Source organism: Pezoporus flaviventris, unplaced genomic scaffold (assembly GCF_033815535.1).
Source record: "Pezoporus flaviventris isolate CSIRO_AGI_PZ_B2104156 unplaced genomic scaffold, CSIRO_AGI_Pfla_v1 ptg000007l, whole genome shotgun sequence".
Lineage (NCBI taxonomy): Eukaryota > Metazoa > Chordata > Aves > Psittaciformes > Psittacidae > Pezoporus > Pezoporus flaviventris.
In genome coordinates, this window is record NW_026892555.1 from 59,537,796 (window position 1) to 59,561,201 (window position 23,406).

The 23,406-nt window shown below is 36.5% G+C and overlaps 1 protein-coding gene across 1 annotated transcript in view; it reads left to right on the forward strand.

Moving 5' to 3' along the window:
* ZNF407 (zinc finger protein 407) overlaps positions 1–23,406 on the forward strand; it is a 339,001-nt gene that overhangs the window by 235,555 nt on the left and 80,040 nt on the right. Inside the window, exon 8 of the mRNA XM_061448907.1 lies at positions 7,727–7,905. Within this exon, the coding sequence (XP_061304891.1) occupies positions 7,727–7,905 (179 nt within the window). The remainder of the gene's footprint in view (positions 1–7,726; positions 7,906–23,406) is intronic.

Genomic DNA, 23,406 nt, shown 5'->3' on the forward strand with positions numbered 1-23,406 from the left:
TTGGCCTGTATCAATGAGAAGGTAAGCCAATAGTTTGGTTTTTAAACTTGTGGTCTGAACTGAATGCCAGTGGTATATGCAGATTGTGTATAATGTTGTAGGTAGTTTGCATTAACTGGCAAAACCCAGAAATGTAGATAAATGTTGTGTGTGCTGGGAAGAATTTTTAGCTGGTTTGTTTGTCTGGGTTTTAGCTTAGCAGAGCGACTGTCATTATAAAGGTTTTGATCGAATAAGTCTGTTCATGTAACGTAATTACCACAGATTGAGGTATTCGTTTCTTTCCTGTCAAGAAAATATTGCCCATTAGGTTGTTTATTGTCACTCTACTGAATGCTAGTTTTCATACAGTTTAATGCAAGTAAGAAATAAAGGCAGGCTGGAAGGATTGTATTTTGGGAAGCAATAATGCTGAAAAAACCTGACAGGTTCCAGCATTTAAATGAGTGAACAGGAGCTCTTGGTGCTCCAAAAAGTATCCAGGAGTTCCTGTCCAAAACTGGACAATGCTGAGCATGTGAAAAGTCATGGCATCCATATATGCAGCACTGATGTGAAACACACGCTAGTATTCAGCGCTTAAAGCAATCTTTGCAAGTTCAAAGAGTTTAGGAAGAATGTGATGATTTCCCAAAGTGGGATGAAAGGAACTGGGTGTGTGTAGCTCATCCACAAGAGGCCCAGATAGCAGAGGATTCTTCAGTTGAGCAAGATTTGTTGGAAATGTAATACTCTCTGGATGCAGCAGTATAACAAATATGACAGTTTGTAAAAGTGAGAATGATCAGCTATAAAGTAATTTGGCTGTGATTTCAATAGTCTGTTGCTTTCCATTAGATTCCAATGTGTCTTTGAAAATCATGTTTTAGTACGAGAAAGAGTTAGTGTTAAGGAAAGCATCACTGGGCAAACTCTTTATATGAACTGTGCTATCCATGAGGTCCAGCTAAAGGTATTAAGTGACTTTGCATTTCTTCTTTTCTAGTGCAATTACCTTATTGCAGTTTTGATTTAAGGAGGTTTTTCAACGTTAGATGGCATTTTTTGTGAAGGAGGCACCTGCAAGCTTTTGGTGAATACCTGCAGTTAAGAATCTGTGATGATACATATCACTTTCATGAGAAGTTTGCTTTCATCATCAGGAACTGTAGCAGTAAGACAAGGGGTAATGGGATCTGTGATGATACATATCACTTTCATGAGAAGTTTGCTTTCATCATCAGGAACTGTAGCAATAAGACAAGGGGTAATGGGTTTAAACTAAAACAGGAGAAGTTCAGGTTAGATATAAGGAAGAAGTTCTTCGCTGTGAGAGTGGTGAGGCACTGGAACAGGTTGCCCAAAGAAGTGGTAAATGCACTGTTGCTGGAAGTATTCAAGGCCAGGTTGGACAGAGCCTTGGGCGACATGGTCTAGTGTGAAGTATTCCTGCTCATGGCAGGGGGTTGGAACTTGGTGATCTTTTCAACCCTTACCATTCTATGATTCTATCATAACTGCTTTTATTTCTGGAAGGCAATATCTGGAGACTTGGCTGTTTTTTCAATCAAAATACTAAAATGTCTGTGTACTTTTTGCATGTTGCATAGTGGGGTATAAACAATGCAGAAGACCTTCAGAGTGCTCTCTGTATGAGAGTGAACTTGATTCATACTGATGAACAGGGGTAAAATAGAGATCTTTTCAATTGTTCGGCTGTATCACTGTGTTTCTTTTTATGTTGTAAATAGTGACATCCATGGAGCTGCCATAAGTCCTTTAGGTTAGTGTTTCTCTGCAGAAAGAGGGTGTTGTACATAATGTCCTGGAGAAAACCTTTTGAAAAAGGTTTATTTTGTGCAAATAAGAGCCCTACAAGGTGCTAAAATTTTTAAAACTTACTGGGCTAGATAATTAACATTTTGCCTCATTTGCACCTCTAAAACCTTCCATTTTCATGTCTTGCAGCAAGCATCTTCCTGAAAATGTCAGGCACTGCATAATGGAAGAGTTCTAATTTCAGTTTCCTATTAGTAAAACATCTTAATAAAAATAGGTTGCTTCCTGCTATATTTCATTCAGCTGTTGAATATAAGCTAATGTATTCTCATGTACAAAACCCTTAGAAAACACAGAAATATTCCTATTCTGCACGGGCAAATTTAGAATTAACAGAAGATGTTTCATAAATTTCTCTTACTTCATGATTTTTATCCAAAATGCCATGTAAAAAAGATGAGGACAGCAAATAGCTCTGGTACTGGGCAGCCCCAGCTCTGCAGTAGGCTACTGATTCAGCTGTTTACCTGGGCTGCTTAAACCAGTGCTTCTGGCTGGATGGAGGGCAAGGCACAGCCCTCTGCATCCAGCCTTGATCTCCATCCCTGCATGGGGAAGGAAAGCCCGAATCTCTGCCCTCTTGCGGCTTGTACTGCTTGCTGGTGAGGCTGTCTGGCTGAGCCCAGCAAGGTGGGAGAGAAGGAAGAGATGATGGGGGAATAATGACCACAGACAGCACTTACTGTGGGGACCTTCATGCTGACAGTTGCCCACCTGCCACAAATTTGCTCCAAGGCTCATTGTTCCACCCGTGTTTCCCTGCTTCTGACTTCGAATTCCCACCTCTGCCTCCTGCAAAGTGCACATCTGTGCTCTGCCATCCCAGAACCGCCAACAGTGCTGCTGTTTTCAATAGGTGGGCCTAGTTTTTCTGAGGTATCTGGTCAGTGGCACACTGTAGATGCCAGTGCAACTATGAAAATGTCTTCACGGGGCAGAATTATACTACTTTTAGGAGCTAGAGGAACAATTGTGTTTTCTGGCTTAGGAGGAAGGCAGTTACAAGTACTCCTGCCCACACCATGCACTAGGAGTGTGTTTTCCCACTGTTCTGTAGACCAGGCGTTCTGTTTCTTACTTTTAGCGCAATGTCCAATTTTTTTGTAGCAGAACTGAGATATATATAAGTATAGGAGAGGCAATGTAAGAAGAAAGACAAAATAGACAAAGGCAACAGCTTCTCAGGCTGACAAAATGTCTGAGCATTTTATGCTTCTCCTAACCTTCCACTTTATTTCACTCTTCCTGCAAAGCAGATCAGTGCTGTTAAGAAGCAGACAAGTACACATAGCTTTGTGGCATGTGGTACTTGGGCTTCCTTATCTCTTTATGAATAATGCCTGTGTAAGCACAGTCACCACTAGAAACTTGAATAAGTTGTTTGTTCTCATTCTTGGAATGCAGAAGTTGGTTTTAGGCTCCATTATGGAGGAGCTTTGAGCTTCTTTGTGGTGTAAGGTGCCATTGGAAGCTGAATGTTACTGACTTTTATAATACCTACCCAGCTTTCTTTTTTTTCCTGTGGTATCCTGTTCTTATCCAGTTAACCAGTATAATGAGATTTGCTTACAAAGTGACAATGACTGCGATCTTTTTTGGATGCATTGTTCTTGTTGAACAGCTAGGCCCAGATAGTGGTGGTCAGTGGCATGAAGTCTAGTTGGAGGCCAAAAATTAGCATTGTACCCCGGGGGTCAATATTGTGTCCAGTCCTTTTCAACACCTTCATGAATGATCTGGATGTTGTGGCAGAGTGTACCCTCAGCAAGTTTGCAGATAGACGAACTGGGGAGAGGTGGTTGATACACCAGAGTGTTGCATCTCAGTCCAGATGGACCTCAACGAACTAGAGAAATGGGCTGACAAGAACCACATATCCAACAAGGGGAAGTGCCAAGTCTTGCACATGGGGAGGAACAGCCCCATGCACCACTGTATGCTGGGGCCTGACCAGCTGGAAAGCAGATTTGCAGGAAAGGACGTGGGTTATTGGTGGACACCAAGTTGAGCATGGACCACCAACACATCCTTGAAGCAGAGAAAGCTGTGTCCTGGTTGCATTAGGAGCATTGCTGCCAGTAGGTCAAGAGAGGTGATCCTTCCCCTGTACCCAGTACTAGTGAGGCCACACCTGGAGTGCTGGGTCCAGTTCTGGTCTCCATGGTACAAGACACACATAGACATACTGAAGAGAGTCCAGCAAAGGGGCACTGAGATGAAAAGGCGCTGGAGCATCTCTCTCAAAAATCAAGAGGCTGAGAGACCTGAAACTCTTCAGCCTGGAGAAATGACTTGGGAAGGATGTCATCAATATGCACACATGCCTGAAAGAAGGGAGTAAAGAAGATAGAGCTGGGCTCTTTTCAGTGGTGCCTAGTGTCAGGACCAGAGGCAATGGGCACACACTGAAACACAGGAGGTTCCCCCTGAAAATCAGGAAACGCTTTTCCACTGTGAAGGTGACTGAGATTTTCAGAAGCTGCCTGAAAACTGTCCTGTGTATCTGGCCCTGAATGTCCCTGCTTGAGTAGGAGGCTTGGACCAGATAACTTCTAGAGGTCTCTTCCAACCTCAATCATTCTGTAATTCTGTGATTAAAGTACAGTTTTACTGTTGACAAGTCATTTCCACTTTATGATATTTTAATAAGCATCAACCTTTAATTTATTAAGAGCAGCAGAAGAAAGGCAGGTAACTGGTTGGTTCGAATGGGTTTACAATGGCAAGATGAACTGTGCAGTTAGAGCAGCAATCATAAATGCATTGCTGTGTGATAAACATTAGAGGTAAAAGTCCTTTTATATCTTCAGCCAAAAGAAGTTTTCGACTTAAGCAGTAGCTGCATTTCTCAGGAGAAACTTGTCATCTGTCACCCTTACTTCACAGTATTGTCCTGTACAGAAATGTGGGAGCTCTCCTGGGCATGTGCAGTGGAAAGCAGACCTACGCTCTTCCCAGTATATCAATCTTTGATGAGGAGATCTCATAAACGCTTGTTACATGGGAAGTATGGGCTGAGTTTTTCAGCTCCTCACATTTTCTGTGCCCTAGTAACATGTCCCATCTTCTCTTTCACCATGTATAACACTGACAGGAAACTGAAAACTCTTCCACCTTCATTTAATAGAATTGCTGTGGGGTCAAACCTTTCTTCATATCTGATAAAAGGACTCACTGCAAGAAATAAGTACAAAATTTCTGTTTTGTTTCTCTGCATCAGCATTGAATATAAATCCATAGACTACAGCTTTAGACTAATTAAGTCTCTCTAATGAGGTCTCTTCCTGTTATTGCAGACCATGGACAAATTGCCAGAAATATATACATTTGATTTTCAAAATGGAAAATGGATCATAAGGATGAAAACATGCTTACATTAAGAAATGATAATAGTAATTTAACTTAGAAACATCTGGTTTAGCCTTAGTGGAACACAAGCTGGCCTCTTAAAAGCTACATTTATTTGTTTGTGGCTATAATTCAGTGGAACTCAAAAAACCAAACAGACTTTACTCAAAAATTTCTTTTGGGCTGGGCTCTAAGTTGCCAGATTTTGGAATAAAGGGAATCTTTATCTCAGTTTCTAAACTCCTTGAAGTGAATTTTGTAACACAAAGCCTGTCAAATGCTTAACTATCTTCACTATTGCAACACTGTAATATTTTAGTTAGATATTTATCATGACATAGCTTTAATGAAAACATATTGCTGTTTAAAATCACAGAGCTCTGTGTTTCCTCATATGAAATGAAGTGATGGAAGTACACACATGCCCATGGTTTTGGTGAGGTGTTTTTGTGTCAGGCATATAACATACTTGTACAGTACTTGGGAGAAGATTCCTCATAAAACAGACATTAAAAGCACACTGAATAATTAAAAAAAAAAAAAAAGCATTTTATAGGCAGTACACTTTTGTCATGTCATATATAAAGGTATTACTTGGCTTCACAAGTGCTTGCATTTGCCAGTTGTTACCTTCATGGTTAACTTTACGATTGCAGTTGCTGCATTGCAACCTAATATGAGAGACCATTTGTAATGCTTTGTGATCTCATATTCTTCATTTCTGGTTAAGCCTTTCTGGCCTCACTGCATAAAAAAAATACATTTTTTAAAATTTTTTATATTAGTATGTTGATGTGTTTAGTCACAGATTTTTACTGATGACTGAATAAATGAGAATTTGGGATTGCTCTGTTTAAAGTGGTTGGAGCAAATTCACAAATCAAAGGAGATAGAACTGGCCTTTTATGACTTGAACAGGCTAGGTTTTCTACACAAAACTCTTACATAGGTTTCCACAGATCCTTTATACATTTCACAGAAGTATTTCAAAGTAAAAACTTTTATATCTCTCTTTAACATAGTGTGAGAGCTGGGCTAAAAGGACACAGATACTTTATTTCAGATTTGTGTGCTCTGCTTTAATCTGCTGCCCTTTAAAATATAACCTGTGATAGAAGGTTACCAGATTGTCTCCTGCTTTCGTTGCAGTGTACACTCTCCTTTCTTTAAAAAAAAAAAAAATACATGTTTAATTTTAACATTTATGAGCATTGTAATTTTATTAGGGCTGAATCCTGAAAGATCCTAAGGACCAATATTTCCCATATTTTTCAGTGAATGTAAGTGTCTTCTCTGACATTCTTAGGAGTCTGATCGTTATACTGGTATATAGCAGATGGATATGACAGAGGGTGAGATTTGGCAGCACTGTAAGGCAGATATCAGCTTTACTATGACCGTCTCCAAGGGAGAGACAAGCACTCCAACAGAACTTCAAGCTGCTACTTTCAGTTTATTTTGGGGGTTCTTTATCTAGGTGCATGTTACTATGGTATTCCTAACCATGACAGGTGAACAATTGGCTGTTCAAAATACTACTGTTGTCTTATTTCAGCATTTGTGAAGTATTATATATTTATATAGTTCACTTGAGTGTACTTTTTTAGTTAAACTGAATTACTGTTCTTAGTTTGACAATATTAGTAGCATACAGTACAAAGAAAGTCTAAAAAATTTGTACACAGGCTATTATTTTGATTCAAGAATAAATATAATGGTTATTTCTGATTTACACAAATGAAGAAGCAGTATATTTTGTATGGGATTCATCACCAACCTTGAAGAAGTCGGGAATTCTACTGGAATGAGACTGCAAAATTTTAAACACTGGAAATTAAAAATTACTGTCATATTGTGCATCTCTTTGTGGATGAAAGAAATGAGAAACCTTTTTCTACTCACATTTCTTTTTTTCAGAAATATCATTAGAAAAATTTCTTCTAAATGCGTAAAACTGCTCATCTATGTATTCTGGTTTTTATGCATTGAAACTCCACTGCTTCCACAAAAGCCATGCTTAAGATACAAATCAGAATTTGTGTGTATTTTCAAAAAGGTATAAACTTGAGCAACTCAATTCTCTCTTGTAGAAACAGTTCATAAAATGAGATGAGAGTTGGTGGAATATTCTCACAAAAATCAGAGCAACTCCTGTGGAATCAAGAAACTGCATAGGAAAGGTTCATGTGAGCTCTACTGGGAACGTTGCAGGCATCTGTGCATTTCAGTTTTTCTGAGTTAAGACTTCTGCTTAATTTCTGTCCATCACTTACTACCGTCAAGAAAAATTAAAATCTTAAGACTTTCTGCAAATGTAAAAAATTCTTCCTTTCTAAATGTTTATGTTTCAGATGTGTTGCTTAGTTAACCTGAAACAGCTTTGGGAACCTTCGTGCTAAGTTTTTCATGACATTTATGCAAAAGCTAAAAGGATGCAAAAAATGGGCAGATAGTGAAAAATGAATAAAGACTACTTGTTTTCTTTTATAACACTAGATTTTATTTGAACAAGTGGGGTATAAATTGCTATAAAACATTTATATTTTTCATTTCTTTTTAGGTCTAACTGTGCTGAAAATATACGTAAGCACATTTTACATACAGGAAAGCATGAAGGAGTAAAAATGTATAACTGTCCTAAATGTGACTATGGAACCAATATCCCTGTGGAGTTTCGTAACCACTTGAAAGAACTACACCCAGACATTGAAAATCCTGATCTGGCGTACTTGCATGCTGGTAAGGTCATTCTTCCCTTTGCTTACAAATTCTTCTCTGTATGAGCATGCTTAAATGATTGCAATAAGAAAGCTAGCTGTTATCATTTATTCTGAAGAACATGATTTTAAAGTGGGCTTTGTCCTCTTTAAGTTTTCACAAGGGGGAAAGTTATGCACCAAACACTGAAATCCTTTCATGTTTCATAAGCAAAGCTTGCTGTTCAATATATAAACATCGGAAGTGTGTGCTATTTAGATGCCTGATTTTGAAGTCTAGTTGAACTTTTATAGAGAAATATTTTTTTTAACATTTGTATTAAGTCCTTCTGCCCAACCTATTTATCCAAGAACAGAAAAACTAAGAACAGAAAAACTACTAAGAAATACAGTGGCAAAATAATGTACCACTTTAAAAATATTCAATTTCATTACAAAAAAGCAGACATTAGTTGATATGAAAAGACAACAGCAGAGACCAATCAATAACTTACACGGAAGTTTTGAGGCTTCACGTTGGAGAGCACACACATGGAAGTCACTGGAGAAAGGTAAAATAGAAACATTGCTTTGGAAACAAGAATTATAAGAAAAAAGTTGAGGTGTTTCCAGTTTAGGAACAAGACTTTTTTTGGTTGATATTCTACAGTTTAGAATAGAAGGCAGAAGTTTAATAGGAGCATCAAGTTAGGAGAAAAATAAAGAGTTCAGTGGCAAAAGGTTAGGAGAAATAATACAAAATTAGGCTGGAGCTTGAATGAAATGTGATCTTAACTCAGGAGAGGCAGATAACTTAGACATCACTGGGCGGGAAGACAAGTCAGAGCAGTGGGAAAAAAGAACAGATGGTAAGAAGAAAGATTTGGGGAATCCAGAGGAGGAAGAAGCTACGTGGGCCAAATTCTCCCTAAGATGCAAATTAATCTTCTATTGAAGTACTACTATTAGTACTGCTGTGTCAGATTTTAATCTTCTTCTGTAAGGAATTGATCTCATAATTTGAGACCCTTGTACTTCTAAAAAGCCATAACCTAGAGGGCTTTCTTTCAGCTTTGTGCAGTGCGTATGCTCAAGTTATTTTAAAACCTCTCAGTCTTCTCAAAATGACTGCTTGCTTTCCTGACTAGAGGCAGTGTATTATTTGTACCATATATTTCTATTTGCCAAGTATTCCACTTCATTTTGGAACCAATCATCATGTCATGTCAGCATATGGTGGATAATATCTGGATGTGCAAACAAAATGCCAGTTGGCGGAATACCAATTTCAAAATAGGTCAGAAAACTGGTCACATTTCACCATAGTTCTCATTAAAGTGAATGAATATTCAGCTCCAAGCTTAAATTCAGACACTGTTGGATTTTTACTACAATAATCCCCCTTAAAATAATATGAAAACCCATAATGCTTTCAATAGAGAGATATACAGACATAACACAGATAGCTATAACAGTGTTAGAATCATGAGAATTTTTCCAAAATTACAAAATCTGTGTAAGTTTTTGTGTTATTTTTTCAAGACTGTATCTAAATAAATGAAGTTCTCATTGCAGCATGCTGTGGTTAAAACTATTCAACTTGCTTGTCTTTGCAACAAAGGAAACCTGTCATCAGTGTGTTGTATACTAGCAATATCTATTTTATGTACATTCATTCTTATACTGTAGAAATTCCCTTGCACTAAACAGGGTGCTGTACAAACATATTAGTACTAACAAAAACTGGTTGTCACCTAATTCCTGCCAAGCTGGCCTAGAATTGGTATGCAACAGAAATGTTGAAATATTGTTTGAATAATCCTATTGCTAAAAGGGTGATACTTTATTTTCCTTCTGGAAGAAACACTATTAAAGCGGGACCTCGGTGATAATTGTGCATTCACATCAGACTTTAATTAAAGAGGTTTTAATTTCTTCTTTTCAATCCATTTCTGACTGCTGGACATCTGAGACTTAAAGGTTTTACAAAAGGTTTTTAGAGGAATGAGGGGATAACTCCCATGCCCTGGCCAACATCCCTTATCAAAATAAGATTTTTTCTTTGTCTGGTTCATGGTTACTGATGACTTATTGGTCATTGGCTGCACCCACAGAGAATCCACAACACAACATAGAACCCTTTAGGATGCTAGGAGTATGAAAGTGTCGTACAAGATTGATTATTTTAAACTTAAACATATTTGTCTGTCTTTTGTGTTCTAATATTGCTTTGTAACTGGAAAGCCAGCCCCTTTACTTCTTTGAGCAGAATAGGGATAGAATAAGTCTCATCACTGACAAAAAGACAGCCACCAAATCCAGCCTTGCAGAACTAGTTACAAACTCCTTCAGCACAAGCCACCAAGAATGAAGCTGTGGGGTCCTTTAAGATGTGTGTGGGACTAAATATCAAGCCTGTTTCTTATCTGTAAAATTATCATTTGGATTTCTAATTCAAAACTAATGCTATTTGTAATATAATGTTCTCACACTAATTTCTGCTTAGCTTTCTTTGCCTGCTACTGTACTGCTCTATGGGGTCAGGAGCAGTAAGAAGCTTGAAGAAGCTACATTTCAAAGAGAGAGGCTGTGGAAGCTGGAAGGCAGAACAAGTTAGGTTCTACATGAGTAAGGATGATTCTGTAATTGATATGTGATAGCACTTGCTGTTCTGCATCTTTGAAATCCTGTATAATGTGAGGAATTGATACATGGAAATACCACAAAACCATTTGTAAAATAGGTGCAATGCCTTCAGACTTTCTTTTCTCTTTTCGTTATAGGCTCTGTCATAGAGGGAGGTATTTAACTATCCAGATATATTCCTTATAAACCCAATGAAGTATCATTATATATTTTAAAACAATGGCAGTCTAGAAAATTCTTTTGTTTCTTCGTTTTGAAACTCACTGCATTTGAGCAGCAGACCTTTTATGCACACAAACCAACAAAGAGATATAAGCATCTGTACATAAAATTATAGTTTGAATTTGCTAGATTACACTTCAAATACCAGTTTATGCGGCCATCCTCTAATTTTTATACAAATCACCATCTTTTTTAAATGTCATTGTGTATTGTTTTGTAAAAGCTTTCTGCCTGCTTCTTGATACTCTCTGACCCATTTTCTCAAGGTCTGTGTTGAAATTAAAAATTTATTTGAAAAAAAGCCAGAAATCCAGTGATTGTTGATTATCCACAATATTCATTTATTTTCTTTTGAATATCACATTTGAGATGCCAATAGATTTTATAAATGTTCTAGAACAGAAGTGAGCTTACTGCAGTTAATGTTTTAGTCATAGAAATTTGGTTCCAATGAAAACTATTCATGTTATTCTTGTAATCAATGTGCAAATCTGAAAATTTTTCATTGCAAATGGAAAATTAATACAAGTGAATTGTCATATTATGTTGATTACTATAATTTTGGTGATTTTTTTTTTAATGAGGCGATTTGATGAAATATATTTCTGATTTGCTTACTGTGGACTTGTCTGTATGGCAAGTCTCAAAGCTGAAGAAATCTTTGGATTGATTCTTATATGCATTGCATTTCTAAAAGTCTTAGATATGTTTTTTTCCTCCGACTGATGCAACATCTCAGTACTCAGTTGAACTGAGTCTGAATACTTTGAGCAGTGGGACAGGGGAAGGGCTCGTAACTGTAGTGAAACTTGAAAGGGGTCAGTACCCCAGCTGTCTTTCAAAGTGCTTTGTCTGCTTTGCAGCATCACTTGGTAGTGATGATTTCAGTTTGAACTAAATGTTTGTCATTTAGGAGTTCTTGTCTTATAAACATTATGATACTATTATGATGCATTATTTATATCTAAAGAGTGCAATATCTATGGCTCGACATCTCCATTATTCCAATAGCTGCAGAGACCATGGCATCTCACTGTGTTCATAGTAGTCTTCTGTGAATACTAAAATGGCCGTAAGGCAAAAAGCTCTTCAGAGAGAAGAGGAGCAGTTTGCTCATTATTGTTTTCATGATCATGTGGAAAGTTATGTGATGATGCTCTTTTTTTCTGTATCGTTACTTCTGTGCTGCACTGTTAAAAGTGAACATGGATCCCAAGAAGGAGCACTACTCTAGGAAAACAGAATAACCCTGTTTTTTACTGAGTGACTGCTATAATGGGCTTGCTCTCTGTTTGCGTTTCCCATGTGAAAAATAGGTGCAGTGCTGACACAGTTTGAGTCACAAATCTTTTGCTAGAAAATGGCTTCACAACAGTCAGTTGTGATTAGGGAACTGTTTAAGGTGTTGAATGAAAATTTGGGGATGTTTTGCTAAATTTAAACTTGACAGTCATGCAAAATCTGTCTTGGATGTCTTTTGTTTTTTTTTTTAAAAGGAAAAGCAGATCAATTCATTGTACTCTTCAGTAAGTTTGTTTTAGCTTTGAAAATGGTAAAGTTACACAGCATATTTTGAGAGTCTGCCACCCTGGGCCCTGCGAGTAGCAGTGGAGGATTTCTTACTCTATGGATCCTGGCAGATCTAAAAGCATGAGCCACTTCCCTTCGCTTCACAGATGTGTTTGTGGGAATTCTTGGAAGTATAGTTTTGTGTGCCTGTGACTCCGTGAAAATTATAGGTGCCTCTGGGGCTGGGCATCTACAGAACAACGATCGTGACGATAGTGTTTTGGCAGTTGGCTGCCTACGTGGTGATTGAACGCTTAGTGCTTATGAAGAGTTACATAATTCATGACCAAAATGCTAGATAGGTACTTGATTATAGTGTATGAGTTGCTTCACAGGGAGAAAATATCAGACATCCACTACTCTTAATCTAGCTGAGAAAAGCCTAAGAAAAATCAGTTACTGAAAGCGTAGTCAGACAAATTGAAATGAGAAATAAGGTGGAAACACTTACATAGGAGGTCGATTGAGCTCTGGCAGCAGCTAGCAAAAGAAATTATCCCTGTTCCATTCCTTTGAGCCTTGAGAAGACTGGGTGTCTTTCTGGAAGATAGGTTTCAGGAGGACCCAAGGTTGCTGGGTTCACTGCAAAACTAATTAAGTGTTATTTAAGGGGCTTTGATATGCCAGAAGTCAGACTATTATCTAATAGTCCTTTCTGCTCTTAAATCTTGAAGCAGTGTTAATCTACAGCCTTTTAGTATGGGTTATGTTTGTGAATCTCAAGTACTTAGGTGTTGCGATACCAAAGGAGTAGCTGAGGAGACGTGTAAGCACCCCAAAGTGTTCTTTCTCATAGAGACCACACTTCCAACGTTGGTGCTAAACTCTTATTGTCTCTGAGCCTGAAGTACCAGTGTCTGAGGAGAGATACACTTGTCTAAAATAATTTTCTTTCTGGTGCTTCATTAAATCCTCAATAAAATACACTGGTATATACATTCATTTAAATAATTATATAAGGTGTTTGAAGAATCCGTATGAAATTCTGCTCTTTTGGTTGTCAGTTGCCTTATTGTGTTATTGCCTTCTCAGATCTTAAATCAATGAAAAGACAGTTCAATTAATCATCTATCCACCAAGCTGGGCCTACATCCTGCTCTTTTCTTGTTTAGATTAGGGGAACAGAGTTAAGGGATGGTTTAGTTCTTTCCAGAGAGCAGTGAAAAGGAGACATTTACCTCAGAGTCCTTTCTATGCATGTTTAAGAAATATTTTTCAAAGCTATAAATGCACTTTTTGAAAGGCTGTGCTCACAATATGTTCCTCTTTCAGTTTCTGTAGCTTTTGAAGAGCAAGGCTATACTAGTTGCCCACAATGTGATTACATCATCAACAACGGACAAAATTGCGATCCTATCGGTGGTAACAGTTGCAATATTCATGAATGGAATTCTGAAAGTTCAAATAGTTAATCCCAAATACAATTGTGATCTTTATCCCACTTGACAGCTACATTTATCAAATTATTAAGAGAAAAAATTGATTGCTAAAAGTTATGGTGTGATCTATTATGTGATTTTATCAAGGTATAACTCTATTGCCGAGTGGAAACTGAAGACTTACTCAGAATGTGAATTGGACACACATAACCTGATAATATAATGATTATACTAGTGTCCTAGTGCTTTTCTACTTCAAAATTTTTCTTTTTCTTTTTTTACTTGTCCTTTCTCTTGCATTTTCTGACTGTAGTAGAAAATATAAAGTAGGAAAAAAAACCTTGAAAAAATGGAATAATAAACCTCTGTTTATTCTTACACTCTCTGAATTTATCAAGCTACAAAAATATAAAATCAGTGAGTGCTATTTATCAATGGAATAGTGGAAATACAAGTCAGTTGAGTACCCATCCAAACTTGTAATTCATACCTGAAGTCAAGCCCTGAAAGAACGGATACGCAGTCTGTTTGCAAGCGTATTTAACTTTTTTCTGAGAATAGTAATGTTCTTAGTCTTTATCACTGTTTAAATAAAATACTTTAAATAAATACTTTAAATGCTGTAATTTGAAACAATAGTAAAAATCTGTCCTTGCTGAGATATAGGCAAATCAGGTAGAAGTTTTTACAGTAACAGAATATTGCTTTGGTTTTTAGTCAGATAAAACATTATTTTTGATGGCTGGTGTACTTAAAAAAAAAGGCAGCAGCAGCTTTGCTTCAAACAGGTTTGTTCTTGTCATAGCTATTAGTGCCAGTCTTTCAATAGCATGTCATGTTGATTGGCAGACACTCCCTTTCCTCTTTTGTGAAGAATAATAATTTTAGTGTGTGCTTGAAATAAAAACCTAGTATAAATGATTTTCTGTTTGTAAAGGAGAAAACTAGGTTCCTTACAACCTATGTAGATTGCATATTATTGTGTTTCGGGAAAAATTAATCTGTGTTTTAAAAGAAAACCTGTAACTGAAGTAATTTAATTGTTTTTATAGCTGTCTTCTATTAGAAGGGTTTGTAAGCCTGGAGCTTCCATGGACAGTATCCTTATTTAGGTGGTCATGACCATAGAGTTAGTTCTTTTCAGGTAGTAAGTAAAGTGAAAAAAAAAAGGAAGTCATGAAAGTATTTTTTCTTTCTTACTATTATGTAACTTTTACTACTGCTGTTGAAGAGCTTAAGGACTCCTTTCATAGTCCCTTAGTTCCTTTTCCTGAACAGTCAGCATATATTGCTTCTGAGTGACATGAAAGAAGGTGTTGAAATATTTTGATGCAAATATTAAATCATCTAATATGCAAAGCCCACCACTATTAATATTTAGAATATAGTTTTAAATGAAGAGGAAAATACTGCCTAGACCAATGTATAGAACACCCTTTAATTCCTCTGATCAGTAGAGGTATAATGCCTGTCATTTTGTGCACCTCTTTTCCATCAGAGAGTTGGTGTGAAGCTTCAGGGCCATCACATAAGTGATTTTCATCTTCTGCATAGTACCAATGGCATTTGTAGTCACAATCCTTCATTCTGTTCAATGCCTTTCTGCCCATGGCCCACGGCTTTGGGAAATTCCTAGTCATTCCCTTCTGAAGACCTGTCCCAGCTTGTCACAGAACAGCTAGTTTTTTGTGGGATGTGTTTTTACTCCTGAGCAGCTTGAATCTCTTTGCCCATGTCTAAACATTTAATTTGGGTGTGGCATTCACGTGCTTTCCTGTCATTCTTCCCTGTGGTATCCTGATTTCCAAGGTGAGGAACCATTTAGCTGATATGGAAGGAGGCTATGCCACACAGAAATTTTCTGTTAGGCTCTATGCCCACCTTATTTGCCCTCAAAACACCCTCAGAGTCCTAAGAAATAGAAAGTTCTTAGTTTTTCTTTAATTTTCTTTTTCCATTAGAGTATAATATGCAACTTGAAAAAGAATGTGAAAATGTTGATTTAGAAAGTGTTGTAAATTTTTAGTTTAGGAATATGTAAAACACAAATATATATTATATAAAATGGTATATAAATATTTATGTGTTTATATATAGCTAATACATTAGAGAAATGTTTTTTATAACTTTTATTTCTTTGAAAAAATATATAAATAATATCACAATGGTGGCATTCCCATTATGAACACATTATTTACTTGCATGGAGATTTGAGCTAACTGTACTTCAAAGACCTGGGGCACTGCATTTCAACATAACCACATAGCAGAGTGCATTTTGCCTACATAATGCTACCACATCTTGGCCTCTTTAACTATGGCTGTGTGTTAGAGAGCATTTAAAATTTTCTCTTCCTGTAAGATGCTACCAACATCTCAGCAACCTGCACTGAAAGAGTGACTCTTGGAAAAGAAACCATTAACATTTGTAAATCTGCTTTCATTTACTTGCAAGCCATTGTCTGAATTTTCAATTTTTTTAAAACTTACACAAAGGAATTATTTGCTTGATACACAGAAAATGACAGAAATAATAGCAAATAATTTCACAGTCAGAAAAGTATTGAAGCAAATATGAGTAATGTTAGGCATAGAAGGACTGAATACAGTGTTACTTTTGTGCTCAGTGCCTTACTGCTTCCGGTCATGAGTGAGGTGAAGAGTCCTCAGCAATAATTGCTCCAATGAATCACAAATCATTGGCATTCCATGCTGATTTTTAAAATTTCTTTTGGGCTTTCTTTTTGTTTGCTTTCATTGATCCAATGTGTGCTGCCCCAACTTTCCATTAATTTCTTGACGTGGCATCTTGGATCTTGACCTTTGTAAGTAAGATGCCTTGTCTGACTGATACCCATGTTCTTTTGTACTTCTAATTCCTTTTTTACTTCCAATAGTTCTTCATAATTTTTCCCATCTTTTCATTTACCAGATCTTTGGTACCTTTCAAATGCTAAATGCTCTCCCATATATCCTTAGTAACCGTGCTGGATTTTTCTGTCCTTTTTAATATTTAGGTTTTATTGGATGAATGTAGATTGCACCTTCTCTAACTGTACCTTAAATAATTGCCACTTAAGGGAATTAAGAAGTACAAGGGAAGGAAAATGCTGACCCATAGACTAAGCAGAAGGAAAAAACGTTCCCACTGGGTCCAATTTCCTAAGAAGGACCATCAGGATAGTGACTAGGGCCTGAAATTATGGGCCGAATGACCTCTAAAAAATTATCAGCTCAAAGAGGAGCTTGTCTAAAACTGTTTGCACTAAAGGAAATGAAGATAGGTAGAAGTCTCACAGAAGAAAGATTGCTTCACTTTTGTGGTGAACATATAAGAGCGTAATATGAAACTATATCTCATATAAATACACTGCACGCCGACTGTCTATAATTCTTGTATCATGTCAAAAAAACATGGAGGCAGATATCGTATCTCTTAACTCTCAGCAGGCCAGTTAGTGGGGAACCCCTTTTTATAAATGGGAAGATAGAAAGTGCATCTACTAAATTTAAGCTATTTTATGCAGGTCTTGCATTTATTGGGACGAGTGCATGCTCATCAATATCTAATGTCAAAGAAATGGCTTGTACTACAGAAACCACTGCAGATTTCATACAGATGTTTTCATTCTCTGAGTCATTACAGTATGATTTTCATCTAATATTCTCTTATAGTAAAAAGGAACCTTAAAGTGAGTGCAATTTTCATATAAATTGCATAGGAACCTGAGCATTAATGAAAACTTTGGGCTTCAGATAATACAAATCACTGGCTCAGCCTCCACATATCTGAATGAAGGGTAATGCTGGTTTAAATGGGTGCAATTCCAGTCGCTTGGGTGTGGGAAGTACAAGAGGTGTCTGGCAACTAGAGGCAAAGTTGCTGGGTATGTTTCTGCCGTGTAGTTAAAGGGACTTCTCAGATATTTGAAGAAGAAAATCAGTTACTGTTTGTCACAATCCCTGCTTAAATAACATTTCAGAAACTTAAATTATTGTTGCTGAAGAGCTTTTCATTAGTGGTCTTTGTACAGTAGCTGTAAGAGAGTTGGTTGCTATGTAGTGTTTGGAATGTAATGTCTAATGTACTTAAAGGCATTAAGATAACTACCGTATTACATGCTAAGCTATGACCCTACCTCTTTTATACCTTGCCAGAATGGTACTTCATATTCAAAGTCTAGGAAATAACAGCAGATAACAGTTCTAAGAACACAGTTTATAGAAGATTTAAAAGAATCGATCTACTTTGAAGTAATAGTATCTAGAGGAAACATAAAATGAAAGCATCCTTTGATAGCAAAAAAAAAAGAAAACCCTGATTATTTAGTTATCTCAAGAAACATTGGAAGTTTTTAGGCAAACATTTTCAATTTAACATTGATTTTAAATTCAGCATATATATCTGAAATTCAGAACTGGATTGAAAAATTTGGAGTTAGGTGTTACTGTTTCAGTAGTTTTTGGAATGTATGATTAAGGTAAAATTAAAAAGGAGGAGCTGCTGTGAAATGTCTGGAGTCCTCACATATTAATGCCTGCCCCCCACCACAAAATGCCCAAGGAATAAAACTAGTTCAGGTCGATTCAATTTAGTCTCTTCTGCTAAGGATTTATCTATAAATCCTTACTTTTCCAATAATATTCAGTATTATTTTCTTTGTTGTCGACCCTTTTGTCTGTAATCCACCTTCCTCTGAGAAAATTCAGCCACTGTCATAATTGTCACTACAATTTGCTGAGCTACTTGTGCTTGCTTCCACCTGCTGGAGTAAAAATCCTGAAATACGGAGTCATAGATTTATCAGTATATGAAAATCATGAAATATCAGTTATCTGTAATCAGTACAGCCTTACTCGTTTTATAGATTAGGAGGGCTAAGCCAGCAGGGGAATGCAATCCTCTATTCTCTGTTGCAGTCGTGCAGGGCTCATTGCATATTCTGTTTCCTGCAAACCTTTGAGCTATTGAAATGACAAACTATCTCAGTATATTTCTTGGAATGTCTTGATCTAACAATTTTAAGACAAAATTATAGAAGCCTAGAATTATAAAATTGGCAAAACTGGAGTATTTTTGTTAAATAAAGTTATGTCCATATCTGACAGCTGATGTGCAACAAAAAGGTTTCTGAGAGAAGAATGGAACAGGGGTTCCTATTTCTGAAAGAGTGGGTCAGGGTGGGGATACTAGGCCAGGCATCTCCGTTACACAAAGAGTAAATGGTTATAAGTTAGTATAACCAGTATTCCTGAGGATCTTGGGAAAGCAGGGGACTAATAATACTTTGATGGAGAGAACAGGACTCCACATTCTGAAAGTACTTTAACTTTGTTGCCATCTTCTCACCAAAATTGGAAAAAGTGATTGACTGGGGGGGGGGGATGTTTTTGTATAAGGTAACTCAGAGTCAGGCATGAAGCAGGTTTCAGTAAGTGGCTGTGCAGGTGAACATGTGGCTCGCAAACTAAAGATCCTCCTTTGCAACGACAGCTCCTGCTTTCTGTGGCAAATCTGTGCAATATGCAGAAATAATGCCTTAATCAGATGTTTCCACTGTGACAATGGGACTCTCTTAGGAGTGTTCAAATTCTTAACATTTTTTTTTTAGTTTTATCTTGTAGGCTTTGTCTTTGCTTAAACTTCCAGCTTTTTTCTTTTTTTCTTTTTTTTTCTTTTCCTAACTAGGATTTTCAAAATAAATGCAAATCCTTTCATATTAACATTAGTAGACAAACTGAGCTGATTGAGGTTATTTTTGCCAATATTTTTTTAAGGGAAGTCACTGTATAATTTGCAGTCTGATTGCTCCTGGTGCTGATTGGCAGACGTAGACCTTTCTTGGCTAATACAAAGTACAGATACTATAGAAAGAAATGGGAAATGTGAAATTGTACCTCCGTTTAAAATTTAAAGTTTATATTGCTGAAGTTTTTAGTGTGTTTGAATTTAGCTTTCATTGCATAACCTAGCATCACATTACATTTCTCAAAGGGGTTCCCTATTTCTCCGAATAATGTTGTGTGCCTCCTACTGTCTTCTCTGGGCAGATACTTATAAATATTGGTGGAACATTAATATCTGTACTTTTTTTTAAGTTTTGCTAATTCACGTTAGTATTTCAGGTATTTCCAGGAGAAGGCAATTATTGCCCATACACTGACACTGCAGCTACATTGTTAAAAAGAAACATAAAAGTAGATTTGAAAGTCACAGATAATTTCTAATAGACTGACCATATAGGATGAATGAAGCCAAGTAATAGTCCTCAGGAATTTCTGAATATAAATAGACCCATATTAACACTTACCAGCATTGTTCAAGCATTTACTACTAGATTACTTGCACAATTATGATAGCACGTATCCTAAGATATTATGGTAGTTTTTAAGAAGCCTGAAGTGTTTTGGAAAGGCCAGGTTATCGGACTAACGCATATTTTAATAAGAAACTTCACATGAGTTGCATATAAACATAGTTTCTAATGCTCTAGTAAACAAGTGCAATGTTATGTAGAAGAAATTGCAGTATTCAGAACAGGGAGAAATAGAACTAAGTCAAGTTACTAGTCTGTATGTTGTTATGCTGAAATGCTATACCTTGCTACAGTATGGATTGTACATAGCAAGATGTTTTCCACTGATTAAAGGCCTTAGGCTTCTAAGATGCATAGATCTAAAGACTGTTGTTACAGTTATACAAGCTAGCAGATAACTTAAGTGGCATATTTGCATTTTCCAGTAAACTTTTCTTTTTGCTTTACATTGTTTAGAAATAGAGATTTAAATGTATTTAGCTGTTACAAATGTCTCAGCAAAGTAAGAATTGTGAAATTCTACATGATATTGAAAGATGGGATTTGTCTAATTGGGCAAATTTTCAATTTTATAAGCTGAAATAGATATGTCATAAAATATAAAACTGAATTTATTGCATCTGTGTCATTCAAGCACACTTATTTTGCCATAGGGATACTGTATTTATATTTTGCGCATTTCTAAAACTCCTTGTGATAAATTTACGGTTCTGTAGTATCATGATTTGGTTTAATTTTTATCATATAGAATCAAAATTTCATTGCCAATTTTGTATTTAAAGGCTTGTTAATCTGCATCGATTTCTTAGTTTGGTATGGATTCTGAGCTGAAAAATACAGTACATCACTGACTGTTCTATCACGTGACAGCGACTGATAAAGCATCCGTGCAGAAAGTGTCAGAAAAGGTTAATATTTATTGATTTTATGGCACTACAACCAATGTAGTTTTGCCGTCAAAGATGTATGGCCACCAGCAATGGAATCTGTAAAATTGCAGGTTGGACACTAGTTTTTATTATAACCTATGCCAGTATTCTGGCCTTAAAAAATGACAGATATTTAATTTAAGACAAAAGGCTTTGAATGTGCAGCTACTGTATACGTGCAACAGGAACTTAGTATTCTAAAATGAAACCCAAGTGCAGCGCTTTAAAGTTTAAGGAGGGGAAAACCATGCAACCTTGCATTGCAAATGGCAATCACATTTAGCCTTTTCATCCACTTAGCTATGTGCTATTGATCTGTAGAAGGTGCCCAAGCAAGTGATAGCTGAAATTATGAGCAATAAAGGGCTTGCTTCTTCAAACAAAAAAGTATATAATTAGTAGGAGTGGAGGAGGGGGCAGAGCTTGTGTTTGGTTTTAAAGGCATTTAAACAAGATGGACTGAGTGCAACAGCAGTGTTTAAGTGTACACAAGGAGAAATCTGGTTGCCTTGAAGCATAAATCCATGGTCTGGTTGCAGCTTGTGTGTAAAAATTAGGTGTGCACTTCAGCCTTTACATTTATCTCCATCAGCGTTTGCCTGACAGAAAGACAATCTGTTGGTTTGCCTACATCAACTAGGGAGAGGAAAATCCTGTGAAGCTTTGGTTCTTCTAAATGCATCCGTAGTTTGCATTTTTATTCTGTTTTTCGTTTAGCTGACTCTTGATATCAACTTTTTCATAACTGCTAGTTCTATCGATATTTCCGGAAAGTTTTCAAGAAGACGGAAGAATGCTTGTTGAAGTGCTGAAAATTACCCTACTAAAATATATATAGACATGCATATAGCAGGTTTATAAGAAACAGAAGCAGAATCCTGCCCCAGATTTTAAGTATCCCTGTTTCTCTAATATTTATGACAGAATAAGTATTTTTATGGTACAATTTTGCATGCAAATTTTTCGCCCCTACTTTCTGTAAGGTTCATCATCAAGAACAACAGTAACAATGGGTTTGTGTTTTGAGCAAAACCTAACAATAATTCAGCTGTTAAGAAACTCTTATTCTAACCTGAAGAGTAGAATAAATTGCATGGCATACAGTAAAGATGCTTTAGATCGCCTCTACTCTGTACCACATTTTTCTCTTGAGCTTTATACCACCAGTTTGTCTGGGTTCTTTTTCCCCAGACAGCTTACCCATTTTATTGTGCTCATTTAGAGGAAAGAAAAACTGTTTGTCTCCTTGAAAGGCAAGAGAAGAGTGAGTGGAAACCTACTTTTATAGCTAAAATACCATTATAATATATGGCAACTAAAATTCTAAAATTGAAAGAGAAGATACAAGAGAAAATCTTAAATCATTTTTTAAAGCCTCTGACATTTTGAAATATTCCCATGAAGATTTCTATTTTTTGTCTTCCTTCCTTGAGCTTAGTAAAATGTGATTTTTAAGATGATTGTTACAATAACTTGTTTAATTTCAATAACTCAAATAAGATCCATTCCTCATATAACTCCACCTTTTTTATTTTAATGACTATGTCATTAATCTAACATTTTCCATTTTTATTGTGCTTCATTTTTCCCCCCTTCTGATCACTTTAAATTATGACTTTGAAATGGCACGCATTCGGCAGCGGCATGTTCTGGCTGCATTTTTACATCCTTTTTACCCCTTTATTCTCATGTTTTTAACTTTCAGTACAGCCAGGTGCCAACAACATCCTGGCTCTATGACTTCCGGGCTACAGCTCTGGGTGGCAGCTTAGTCACAGAAGGTTTTTCAAACACTTTATTCATTTTTTTTATATTAAATATCACTTCTATGAACAATTTGTTGTACTTTGCAACGCCTTCACCCCAAAATTGGTTATTACCTTAGGTAATAGTTGATATGTTATGTTGTTAGCTGATTTTAACAAATGATTTGGGGGAATTATTATTTCAAAATGTAATTCATCTTTAGAGCCCAGCAATACAAAACCAAAGCCATATATTTATTTTAGATTGTGTAACCATGAGAAGATGCCATTGCTTAAATAATTATCATTCACTGAGTAAATAAAATTAATTTATTACTAACTTTGCCCACACAAATTTGATATAAAAATAAGGGATAAGGAAGAAAAGAGCTGTGTTGACACTGCAGCTCTCTGAATGATTACACATGCTAATGTGCCCTCCCCTCCTTGTGCCTATGTGAAATGGTAAAGAAAATTAAGAGCCCAGAAACTTCTTAGAATTCAAATTCTGCTTGTAATCCCCAGGTTTTTTGATTGATCTTCAGATACAGGATATGAAATGGTCCAACAGGTTAGGTTTAGGATTCATCTTTGGTAATATTGCCTTAAGCACCTCTATATATACATTGTGCGTGATACCAGTAGTGCTTCAGAATCACTGTGTGTCTACAACTTCCAAGATAAAGTGCAGGACAAAAGGTACTATCTGCTTATATTTCATTAAGAAAAAGTCACCAT